The sequence below is a fragment of the Cervus canadensis genome, chromosome 23 (assembly GCF_019320065.1).
Source record: "Cervus canadensis isolate Bull #8, Minnesota chromosome 23, ASM1932006v1, whole genome shotgun sequence".
In the NCBI taxonomy this organism is placed as follows: domain Eukaryota; kingdom Metazoa; phylum Chordata; class Mammalia; order Artiodactyla; family Cervidae; genus Cervus; species Cervus canadensis.
Genome location: NC_057408.1, coordinates 21,900,125 through 21,913,327, shown reverse-complemented (window position 1 = coordinate 21,913,327; position 13,203 = coordinate 21,900,125). Strand labels below are relative to the sequence as shown.

General features: G+C 37.7%; 1 protein-coding gene across 6 annotated transcripts in view; it reads right to left on the bottom strand.

Moving 5' to 3' along the window:
* NETO1 (neuropilin and tolloid like 1) overlaps positions 1–13,203 on the bottom strand; it is a 116,528-nt gene that overhangs the window by 44,739 nt on the left and 58,586 nt on the right. For all 6 annotated transcript variants that reach the window (XM_043444457.1, XM_043444455.1, XM_043444453.1 and 3 more), the window contains exon 7: positions 2,205–2,433. In XM_043444457.1, coding sequence (XP_043300392.1) covers positions 2,205–2,433 — 229 coding nt within the window. The remainder of the gene's footprint in view (positions 1–2,204; positions 2,434–13,203) is intronic.

The window sequence follows — 13,203 nt, the reverse complement described above, 5'->3', positions numbered from 1 at the left end:
GAAAGGCACTCTGTCCTCCGCGCCCCCCGTCCAGCCTAGACACTTGCCCTACACCATTCACACCTGATGAGAACCCATTTCTCACACATTCTCCATTAAAGTTCATTCAATGTTGTAATATCATACTTTCTATGAGCTAGACACTTTTCCCTGAACACAGTCAAATGGCTTCATATAATTAATTTAACATTAATCTTACTTCTCAGACATTAATCCATACCACCACTCCCCCAAGTTTAAGGTAGTTGTCACATTTTGGACAAAAGAAATCTCTAGGATAGGGATACCTACCCCTTTAGCCTTTTCTAAATGCTTCTGCATCCGAATCAGTCACTCCTAGCTAATTATTCTGCTCTCATTAATAACACTCAGAAAAGAACAGGCTGTGCAATTTGCATTTTGACCACTGCAGCTTCCTGTGAGAGTATCTCTTCTGAGCTGCTTACTTCACATTTGTTAACACAAGCTAAGACTGCATTAGAAATTGTTGTCAATTATTTTTAAAAAGTATTGGCTTCTATTGAGTTTAAATGAAATAAAATCTTAGGAAATCCTGGAGCCTGAGTTCCTTTGCTTGACATATGAAACATAAGCAGACATTTTGTAATTTATCCTTACTAAATTATCATGCAGTTTTGATAAAAATTGCATATTTTGTAATATTTTAGTAACTTTATTATATCACTTAATGCATTAACTAGACCTTCCATATATGTTAAACTAGAAAGAAGTTCTTAGTCTATGATTATCCAAGGCTGATAAAAATACTGAATAAAGTATAACTGACCCTCACCAAAGGTACAACCGATTGGATTTAGAAGAGTACTCATTGATGAAAACACCACATGTGCTATCTTCTAACCTGAACTGATTCAAAAAAAAAAAAAAAAAATGACAAGGTTTTTTTTCTCTAGATACCTTGCTGAAATAAAGATGTGCTAGCTCTAACATTTTGATCAATTCCTGAAAGGAAGACCAAGATAACAACTTGCTGTTTAAATTTGCAATAATCCAGGATGGGAGACTTAACATTACTCTGTGATGGTATCAAGATTCAGAAAGACTGAGGGACATTCCCTACTTCTGGTGCCATAGAATTCTCCAACTGGGTAAGTAGAGAACAATTTAAAGTCAAAACCATTCATTCATGGTGCAAAGAAATCATCTACTACATTTAACATTTTTGGATCAAAAAAAAAAAAAAGATAGTGGCTGCTGCAGCTAACTTTGAAAAATCCTTGACATTTCAAAAACATTTTGTCTTTTTTTTTTTAATGTACAGTTTCAAATGACAAGGTACTGATTCCTTAAAGCTGAATTTCTTAGGGTTATTTTTCCTTTGCACAAATTTATCAAGCATAAATTACTCAGGGTTTCTGAAGAACATTCCAAATATATGTCTATTCATATGACTCATTATTTGTAAGAACATGATTTTTTAAATGTGCTGTGCTTTTGCCCCTAACTCTGGGTATCATCCATTGTGCCATTTAAACTATTTCCTGGAACTTTTTCTGTTTACTCTCTTCCCAATCAATTCTTCCTCTTTGTCTAGTTTACCTGGAACTCTGCAGTCACAGACCTATTTAAAATCAATGGGACTGCAAGAGAAGCTTACTAAAGAGAACCTACCAAATATTTTTACGCAGGTTTTTAAGATTTAAAGTCAAACATCATCGGAAACTGCTGCCTCAGCTCCCTGGCTTCCTAAGATCTAACCCAAAGACAAACAGAATTCGTCATACCCCAGTTTAGTGGTGTGAAATGTCTTAAGTAAGGCTACGGTGCATATGCTGATACTGTGTTGTTGTGTTAGTCCCTAAATCCTGTCTGTCTCTGCGACCCCATGGATTGTAGCCCACCAGGCTCCTCTGTCCATGAGATTTTCCAGGCAAGAACACTGGAGTGGGTTGCCATTTCCTAATCCAGGGGATCTTCCCAACCCAGGGATCCAACCTCCTGCATTGCAAGCAGAGTCTTTAGCATCTGCGTCACCAGGGAAGCCCTGCATATGCTGATATAAGTAATCAGAAGATAATATGTAACTCTCCTGTTTCTGGATCAAAGTGAAGGAAAGGGAATCTAAGCGGTTTGAACAACTCATTAAGGCTCAAGCTGCACGAAGGAAACACCATTCACAGAGCATGCGCTCTGCACCCTCCGACCCTCGGGAAGGCCGAGCAGCGAGGAGCGGAGACGCTTACGTTCTTGGAAGGACGTGAAGAGCATCTGGAAGCGGCTGTTGCGGCTGCCCTCGTCGGCCCACATGCGGATGACCCCGAGGCCCGTGCGGAGCATCACGTCGTTGGCCACCGTGCTGCAGAACTTGGCTTTCAGGTCCTCCACCGAGCTGCTTCCGTCATACACCGCCACGAAGTTCCTCTTGCATTCGTTGGAATTCTGCATCTCATAGTCCAAGAACCGTAAGTAGATCTGTAAAACAACGAAAATGTGATAATTTCCCTGGAAAGAGGGAAGTAGCTCAGTAAGCACCGGCGCATCCGGTCTCTTTCTCAGTCTCACAAGACCAGCTTGATTGCACTCAATCTTATCATTTTGTCCCTGTGGGTGGTAGAAAGTAAAGACGTATATCACGCAGATCAACTTGTGCTTAATACTTTTTTCAAATGCTATTAACCTTTCTTTTAGGTAGAAGTACCATTTCCCATCACTGAGTATTTTTACCCAGATAATCTTTATGTCTTCTCTTAACTTTTCTGGAATCAGTTATTAGTTTTCATACTCACTGCTTTATTTTAATCAGCATAAATGTGTTTTAAATATTGCTGATATATTCTTGTTAGAGTTCCATGACTTCAATTTACTTCCAAAAATGTGTGGAAATGCAACATTTGTACTAATATCAAACAAAATCAGAAATGGCATCAAAAGATAGTCTCTGCTTTTACTTTGCCTAAATTATTTCACATAACTACACTGCTTAATTTTTAAGATAGAGTATATATTTTTAAAATACAGCTAAATCTGTGGTCATTCTAACCATAACATAGAGTCAAGCCATTTAGTTAAGTCCATGTAAATAAAAATTAAATTAACACTTAATGGGTAAAATGGACTGTACAACCTACTTTAGAGATTATTGTTAAATGCTCCCCCAAACTCTATAAAGCGGCACATTTATTATTATATTCAGGAAATGCAGACTTGGATGATATAAATTGCAAAGTAGACACAGGGTCCCTCAAGCCAGTCTGTAGTCCTTTCACCATAATATACTGCTTCAGACATATTGTTTTAAGAGCAACAGATATTACGTGACTCTCTATGAATGTGTATTAAAAACTGAAAGCAATTAATTCAACCAATAATAAATATATATAATGGACTACTACCCAGCCATAAAAAAGAATGAAATCCTGCCATTTGAAGCAACATGGATGGACCCCAAAGGTATCATGCTGTATGAAGTTAGGTGGAGAAAGACAAACATTATTTCATACATATGTGGAATCTAAAAACCAAACCAAACACAGTTTAAAAAAATCAATCTGTTAGATAGAAAAAAACAAGATAAAACCAGAATAGTTGTTACCAAAGGGGAAGTGAGTTGAGGGTGGGCAAAATAGGTAAAGGGGGTCAACCACATGGTGATGGATGGTAACTCGTCTTGGGGTGGTGATGACCTTGCAGAGTATGTAGGTGGTGAATTATAGTGCTCTATGCAAGGAGATCCAACCAGTCCATCCTAAAGGAGATCAGTCCTGGGTGTTCACTGGAAGGACTGATGCTGAAGCTGAAACTTCAGTACTTCAGCCACCTCATGTGAAGAGTCGACTCATTGGAAAAGACCCTGATGCTGGGAGGGATTGGGGGAAGGAGGAGAAGGGGACGACAGAGGATGAGATGGCTGGATGGCATCACCGACTCGATGGGCATGAGTTTGAGTAAACTCTGGGAGTTGGTGATGGACAGGGAGGCCTGGCGTGCTGCAATTCATGGGGTCGCAAAGAGTCGGACATGACTGAGCGACCGAACTGAACTGAACTGATGCATGTAACTTATGTAACAATAATATTTAAAAATGACTTCTTCCATTCTCCAACCACAGGGGCATTATTCTCCCTTTGTGTTACAATATTATTTTGGACATATTTTAAGCTTTAGTTACAGGTCATATGTAACTTTTGTTGAACTGTGTGCTCCTACAAAGCTGGGACACTGGTGTACTTATTTTATTTTAAGTGTTTGACCATGTGTTATGTATGTTAAGCACTCACCATAAAATTTAATGGATGTACATTTAATGACTAAAATTTTGTTTTCTTTATTGACTTCATTTTTTTCAGCATCCATCACATATCTCTTGGGCACCTACTTATACACCAGATTTTGAGTGCTATAAATCATGGTAATTGTATATAGAGAATAAATGACAGTTTATTATTTGTAGTAGAAAATGGTATGCAATAATTCTCAAGACAAGTTATTTATAATATAACTCTAAGTTATGACATAAAAGCATATATGTAGTAGGATGCAGACTTATAAGGAATTGACTGAGTAAAATGTGAATCTTAAGTCAGGAAATCATATAGTTCTCAGGAGGAAGAACAAAACAGAAAAATAGGGAGAAATAGGCAAAATTGAGACACAGTGGGAAAGCACCATAGTTTTATTATGCTTTGTATGGTGAGAAGGTTTTCATGTATATCGATCTGTAAAATTTCAGTTGGAAACTATACCAAAATTCCCAAATACTTTGATACTGATTTTAAATTAACTGACGTTTTTGTTGTTGTTTAGTTGCTCAGTCATGTCCACCTCTCTGCAAGCCCATGGACTGTAGCCCACCAGGCTCCTCTGTCCTTGGGATTTCCCAGGCAAGAATGCTGGAGTCATTCCCTTCTCCAGGAGATCTTCCTGACCCAGGGACCGAGCTTGTGTCTCCTGAACTGGCAGGAGGATTCTTTACCACTGAGCCACCATTACTCAGCCTTATAAAACCTATAGCCTAAGAAAACCTCCTGTTTATCATTACCAGATTATTGCTTTGTTTTATTCTTTCAAAAGTTCAAATATTACTCATGTAATATTTTAGATCTTAGATCTACTCTCTATCTTATCTTAGATCTACTCTTCCCAACCAAATATTGCATTTCAGAAAATTACCCAGACAATTCTATCGTCCATCCTAAGAAGGTATATCTGAAAATGTTAAACCTTTCAAGTTTCTACTAAGTAGTTTGCTTTTCAAATTTTCACATGGATTTGTACAAAGGAATTGTATCTGTCATTCAGATGATCTCAAAGGAATTGTATGTGTCATTCAGATGATCTTTGCCAGGAAGTGAAGGAGACTAAATAGCTTACTTAAGGAAAATAAATCAATATGAGAGCCTTAAACAGGATTAAAATCCCAAACTCTTATTTTAAAGATCTTTTCATTAGGCCCATCCTGATTAAAAGTAAACAAATTGAAAACTGTATAAAAATATAAATAACTGTAAACTCTATGTATTCTTGGAAAGTAGAAGAACTTAAATGCAACAAAAATCACATATATATTTATATTCTCAAGTAGTACACAATGATTCCAACATATTTAATTAGCCCTCAAAGTAATATACAGTTAGAATTGTAAACACACATAGTTCCTAACAGGAGAAGACACTCAGCAAAGTAGCAGAAAATCCCTCCCTCCAGTGTCCTTGCAAAGTTACAAGAAACAAACATGATGCCCACAGAAAGAAAAATAACTAGAGGGATTGTTAAACTAATTCAAGAAAAAAGATTTTTGATTATGTAATATTTTCAGGTTGATTCAGGGGTGAATATGTCTGGACAATTATTTCAGGTTTCTTTCTGACTCTGAATAAAGAAACACAACTTAAAATGCTAACTTTTTGCATCGTATACTGACAATAACTCAACACTGTGCAAAGGCATTATCTCACTCAAATCTCTCCAACAGCGATGCACACTATTATCACAACTATTTTAAAATAAGATGATGTTTGAAAAAGCAAAGTGATGTTCTTAAAGCAACACAGGACCTTTAAGCAATAGATCAGTATTCAACTCAGTTCTGCCTGACACTTTTCTCCTTGGTATCAAACTTCGCAGACTCAGATAAATTTTTTGAAAATTTTCAGACTGACAGTCCAGAAAGAAAGTTATAGTCCTAAACAAGAATAAACTAGAACAAAATTGACAAGTAAGCAAGCAAAACAAACCCATTTCTATTTTTCTAAAGGGACTAAGAAACATACCGATGGCTGACATATTAATGAAATTCACAGAAAATAACTGTGTCCCTCTGAAATAAATGGCTGTTTTAAATTTTCTTCAAAAATAAGATTATCTTATGAAAGAACATTGATATAGTTAAAAAGGTGATTTGCATATTTGGCCCTTATTTTTTCATTTGACATTTTCCATGGGAGGTGAATGGTGTGCACTCTTACAAGAACCAGCATGGCCGAAGTGGAAGAACCTTCTATATTTAAAGACCATTCTTATTAGAGCTATTTCAAATCCTAAAAGATGATACTGTGAAAGTGCTGCACTCAATATGCCAGGAAATTTGAAAAACTCAGTAGTGGTCACAGGACTGGAAAAGGTCCGTTTTCATTCCAATTCTAAAGAAAAGCAATGCCAAAGAATGCTCAGACTACCACACAATTGCACTCATCTCACACACTAGTAAAGTAATGCTCAAAATTCTCCAAGCCAGGCTTCAACAGAATGTGAACCGTGAACTTCCAGATGTTCAAGCTGGATTTAGAAAAGGCAGAGGAACCAGAGATCAAATTGCCAACATCTACTGGATCATCAAAAAAGGAAGAGTTTCAGAAAAACATCTACTTCTGCTTTATTGACTATGCCAAAGTCTTTGACTGTGTGGATCACAATAAACTGTGGAAAATTCTTCAAGATATGGGAATACCAGACCACCTAACCTGCCTTCTGAGAAATCCGTATGCAGGTCAAGTAGGAACAAAACTGGACATGGAACAACAGACTGGTTCCAAATAGGGAAAGGAGTATGTCAAGGCTGTATATTGTCACCCTGCTTATTTAACTTATATGCAGAGTACATCATGAGAAACGCTGGGCTGGAGGAAGCACAAGCTGGAATCAAGATTGCCGGGAGAAATATCAGTAGCCTCAGATATGCAAATGACACCACCCTATGGCAGAAAGTGAAGGACTAAAGAGTCTCTAGATGAAAGTGAAAGAGGAGAGTGAAAAAGTTGGCTTAAAGCTGAACATTCAGAAAACTAAGATCATGGCATCTGGTCCCATCACTTCATGGCAAATAGATGGGGAAACAATGGAAACAGTGAGAAACTTTTTTTTTTTTTGGCTCCAAAATCACTGCAGATGATGACTGCATCCATGAAATTAAAAGACGCCTGCTCCTTGGAAGAAGAGTTATGAGTAACCTAGACAACATATTAGGAAGCAGAGACGTTACTTTGCCAACGGGGTCTGTCTAGTCAAAGCTTTGGTTTTTCCAGTAGTCATGTATGGATATGACAGCTGGACTATAAAGAAAGCTGAGCACGGAAGAATGGATGCTTTTGAACTGTGGTATTGGAGAAGACTCTTGAGAGTCCCTTGGATTGCAGGGAGATCCAACCAGTCCATCCTAAAGGAAATCAGTCCTGATATTCATTGAAAGGACTGATGCTGAAGCTGAAACTCCAATACTTTGGCCACCTGATGCGAAGAACTGACTCACTAGAAAAGACCCTGATGCTGGGAAAGATTGAAGGCAGGAACAGAAGGGGGCAACAGAGGATGAGATGGTTGGATGGCATGACTGACTCAATGGACATGAATTTGAGTAAACTCTGGGAGTTGGTGATGGACAGGGAGGCCTGGTGTGCTGCAGTCCATGGGGTCGCAAAGAGTCAGACATGACTGAGCAACTGATCTAAACTTGTTAGAATACTTTTTTTTAACAATTACTGGATATTATATAGTCACTGGATATTATATATTCACTTTTGAAGCATTCAATCATTTTAAAACTTTTAAAAATAGTTTTAAAAAATAAATAAAATATTCCAGTGATAATTAGCTTTACTGAGTACAGAGCTGTTACTGCACAAACCAAATCCATTAACCAAACCAGTGATCAAATTTTCCCACTCTAGATATAGTATATAGCATTAAAAAACCCTCCCTACATTAGGATTTAAATGATATTTTGTCAGCTTAAAGCTCATGTCATAATATCACTAAGGGGAAAAATGCCATGTGCCAGTGTTTTTACTTAAGGTCGAAAACTACAGAAAGCTTGTTTGTCTGCTGCAAAAAGAGAAAGTGATAAACAGAATCATATATAACTTCAGTAAAATAGTCAGATTACAATCTCGTCTCAGTGCATCATTTTGATGCATTCTTCTTTCTAATCAATCACAAAGAGTTTGAGCTGACAAAATGATTTATGGAAAAGGACGTGGGAGGCTTCAGAACACATAAGCAATTTCTAGTAATGTCTGTCTTCCAAGTCACACTAATAGGAGAGTAGAATCCCTTTTGCATATTTAAACCAAGGATATCTGGCTAACAATTTACTAAGTTAATTTACTTGCAAACATTTAATACCAATCATTCAACCTGCTTCCATCGTCTGTCTCCCAGTGATGTGTGAAAAACAAACACTGTTTGGGGTCACTTTTAAGACTTGCCAGAACAGTTTTCTCCATGATAAATACAAATTAAATACACAACAGTCTGAGAAACACTGACCACAGTGTCAATATTACTTTACACTTTGACAGATAAAGCTACATTCTAAAAAGCGTGTTGCCCAGGACTTCTCTGGCTGCTGGACTTGCAGGGCCTTCTAGTTTTAAGTAGTATAGCCCATGAATTTGGAGGAGAGCAGCGTGCACTTTATTCAGAGGAGAAAACCAGAACATCATACCGTGTTCTGAAGTGTTGGAAAAACACACACTCCACACAACAAACCCGGATAAAACAACATTAACGTGATTTTCTGGCCTGCACAGACAAGCATCTCCATAACTTTCCAAAATCTGATGCTACAAACTGAGATTTCATTTAAAAACAAAGTTGAACCATAACACTGTCATAGGTAGTCAGTTAAATTTTTCATGTTGTTTATCCAATTTTTATTTTCATTTTTGGAGATAATAAAGGCAGGCTCAGTCTTTAGAGTCCCTAATCTTACCACTGTCATCAATTTTTGCTGCTACCCTTTGCTTAGGCATTCATTTTCTCCTTGTTCCCATAACAAATCCCCACAAACTGAGCAGCTTTAAACAATGTTGTTATGTGGTTGTGCTCAGTCGTTCAGTCATGTCTGACTCTTTGTGACCCCATGGATTATAACCTGCCAGGCTCCTCTGTCCATGGGATTCTCTAGGTAGGAATACTGGAGTGGATTACCATTTCCTTCTCCAGGGGATCTTCCCAACCCAGGGATCGAACCCACGTGTCTTGCATCTCCTGCATTGGCTGGTGGATTCTTTACCACCGCCCCCGCCTGGGAAGTCTGCTTTAAATAATGCCCATGTATTATCTCCAAGTTCTGTAGGTCAGAAGTTTGATGAGCTGCATTGTGTTGTTTGCTAAGGTCACATGAGTCTGAAAACTCAACTTCACTATAAAATATTAATTTATTGTATTTGTCAATTTGTTCTTTTTTGTCTTAATATTATTCACAACACTTTGAATTAAGTAACATTTAAAAAATTATTTTGAAGCTTTAAATGATGGAGAGTTAATAAAAGTTATAGTTTTACTCTCCCCAAACCTTAATTATTAAATAAATAATCTTAAATTTATATACTTTTATAAGTCTCTTGACTTTTTAATTTTCCTGTCTTAACAAATTTGTTGATTTCCCCAAACACTGTGGTTTTGTGACATCACACTGGATTGGGGGTCAAGAGCGAGACTTGCTTCAGTCCTTCTAGTAACTAATCAAATATTTGAGCAGTTACTTATCATAGATTCATCAGGTTTCGGTCTTAAAAGGAGTTTAGTATTATCTATGCCAGAAAATAACTTGACTTTTTAATTATTATATAAAATCCCACCCAAACTTTAGTTGGATTCCTCCCGTGAATTCTCATTTGATCCTTGGACATCTCCATTATGAAAATAAAAAACAAAAACCTTCTTTATAATGAATATTTCTCTAGATCCAAGCATTTAAATAAATTGCGGTACTTAAAAAACATGTGAATTAAGTCTTATCCTCTTAATTCTATTTCCTGACAGTTCTTCAAATGTTTATAGATTGTCACTATGTCCTTTCATATATATATATATATATATATATATATATATATATCTCAGTTTATTTTTTCCATGAGTGTTAATTGAATGATAGATTTTTCCTGGCACTGGGTACCTACAGAGAAGGGCCTTCCCAGATGGCACTAGTGGTCAAGAACCCACCTGCTAATGCAGGTAGACGAAAGACACACAGGTCCCATCCCTGGGTTGGAAAGATGCCCTGGAGGAGGGCACAGCCACCCACTCCAGTGTTCTTGCCTGGAGAATCCCATGGACAGAGGAGCCTGGCGGGCTGCAGTCCATGGGGTTGCAGAGTTGGACACAACTGAAGTGACTTCACACACACACACACACACACACACACACGCACGAACCTAGAGAGAAATAAGCTCCAACCTTCAGGAAATTAACATTGTTACCATAATTGGCTCATCCAATATCCTTCTCTAGTGGTTCTTTACTGAACCAGACCCAGAACTAGACACCATTAATATGCTCCCATCTCACTTGCTCGAGAATCTATATGAAAGCCAAAGAATTTCTTACAGAAGCATATTTCAACATCTCATTGTTAACCAGCTTCACTATCCTGACTCTGCTTATTCATCTGTTAGACGCACTTATCAGTAATGGATTTCCAACTTTCTTTCAGGCTCTGGTATTCCAATTTCTAAGAAATCTGGGTTAATCACATTCTAATTAAAGGCAATCATCTGTATTACAATTCTCAAACAAAGGTGATATCAGATAGTGTATTTTCTATTTATGAAAGGGCTGAGAAGCGACATACACTTGATGTAAATTTTAATGGAACCCCAGTAAGCTATTTAGCACTTTCAATGTGGCAATCACCAGCTATCATTCACATATTCACAGGAGCCATTTCAAGTTTAACCTGTGCTTTGATAGTCTGTTCTCCTAGGCTTCGAGGACCTCCGTGTAAATAGAAAGCCCAAGTAAAGCGTCATCTCCACTTCTTGCTTTTTTCGACAGTTATTCAAAGCCACTTCCTATTCCCTAACCTTTAATTTAACAGAGAAGGCCTGTCACAATAGAGTCATCTTTGTCCAGCTCTGCAGGCGGCTTCCTCCTTGGGTCACAGAATGCCAGATTCTGTAACAGGCAGGTATACCTGGCATTGTTCTGGGATTGTACAAAAGATGGTCTGTTTACCAGCTGGAAGGAAACGGTGTGGGTTCGCACTTTCATTGACACCCTCTCTTTGACACTGTGGTGACAGAGATGCCAGTTATGACCATGAGGTGGGGCTCAGATACTTCCTGTTGAAAAAAAAATCTAAAATAGCTTTCACTCATAGAGTTGAAGGAAAATGAATAGCACATGTGAATCCACAAATTATGTAAGAACATAATAAACTGCAATCGAATTCCTGCATAATCTTTGTAGGAGGTGGGGTTTTATGTCACCAGTAGCCTTGGATTTTTTTAATGGAAGTAGTAACTATGTCTTTCTTCATAAATCATAATTTTAACAAAGTTAATTAACCTTTTAAAAGATTTGTTCTGATGCAGAGAGACCTGTAGTGGTAAAGCTGGAAACTGGACCACGGTCTGAATCTCCATCACCAGAAGTTTGGGGAAAATATGTCACACTTCCAAATTAGATGCAAACCCCAGAGACATATTCATGGGAAATCAAGAGAAGAAAGATAAAAATATTTCCTGAAATACCAATTCACTTGGAGATGAGTCTTATTTTTCCCTTATTTGGAATATCCAGTCACCAAATTCTTTCATATCTAGCTTGGAATGACAACTCTGTCCTTTCTAGACAAGGAAAATCTGTTTTTTTGAAAATATACACTCTAACCACATCACTTTGCTATTTCACACTCTTGTATGTATCACTAAGCGGAGGGCATGGCAAGCCACTCCAGTATTCTTGCTTGGAGAATCCCATGGATAGAGGAGCCTCGCGGGCTACAGTCCGTGTGGTCTCAGAGTCAGATATGATGGAAGGGACTTAGCACACACACACGCACATGCATCACTAATGCACTCAGGATGAATCTGGGCTCTTGAAGGGCACTAACAGAATCCTTCAGCTTAACCATTCACCTCCAGAATCCTGCTTTCATGTGGTCACATGCAATTAATTCCTGAGAGGGGGGATCTCTTATGATCCCATGACCTTAAGGAAGCTATTTACTCTACCTAACAGGGCAAGTCCCACCCTGTCTACCCAAGAGCATCATTTCTCATCAAAGCTCAGAAGACGCCTTGCAATCCAACTTGCTTCCCCTCACCAGGGGCAAGTGGTCTTCTCCCTCACTCTACCACATCTTATAAATACCTCAATGATCTTGTCTTATTTCATGGATTATTTTGATACATAGTTGTCTAAAAATCAAACTGGAAATGTGACAGCATAATTTTCATTTCTTCAGCATAGTCCTTGAGAGGTTATAGACACACTAGGTCAATTAATTAAATAACAAACTGTTCAACCTCAATAAATCGGCAACTCCAAATCTAATAAATCAGTAAAGCTTTATTGTAACTATATTCTACTTCTAAAGGATGACAATAAAGGGAGAATAAGCAAATAATCAACACGCTAAACCAGTGATTGCTACTGGTACAAAAGTCTCATCCCAGCGTTTCTTAAGATGCATCCATAATAGAATGAATAGAGTTGTTCTAAACAAGTGTTTCCAAAACAGAGATCTGAGTCTGAATTTGGACCACAATGTTACACACCAGAAATACATGACTTTGTGAGCCCTGGACAATTTCTTTCACAGATTTTAAGTTAAAAAGCAAGCAAACTGCAGATACTGACAATACGGGCATAAGTTAATTAAACCATAGCTTGCTTGCAACATTTCATTCCATTTTTTAGAGGTAGATTTACCCTAGAGTCTCTTGTCCAGATTATCCAAGGATCTCTTAAGCATTCTTTCCATATTATTGTGACCTTGAAAGTTACATTAAACAGAGGAAG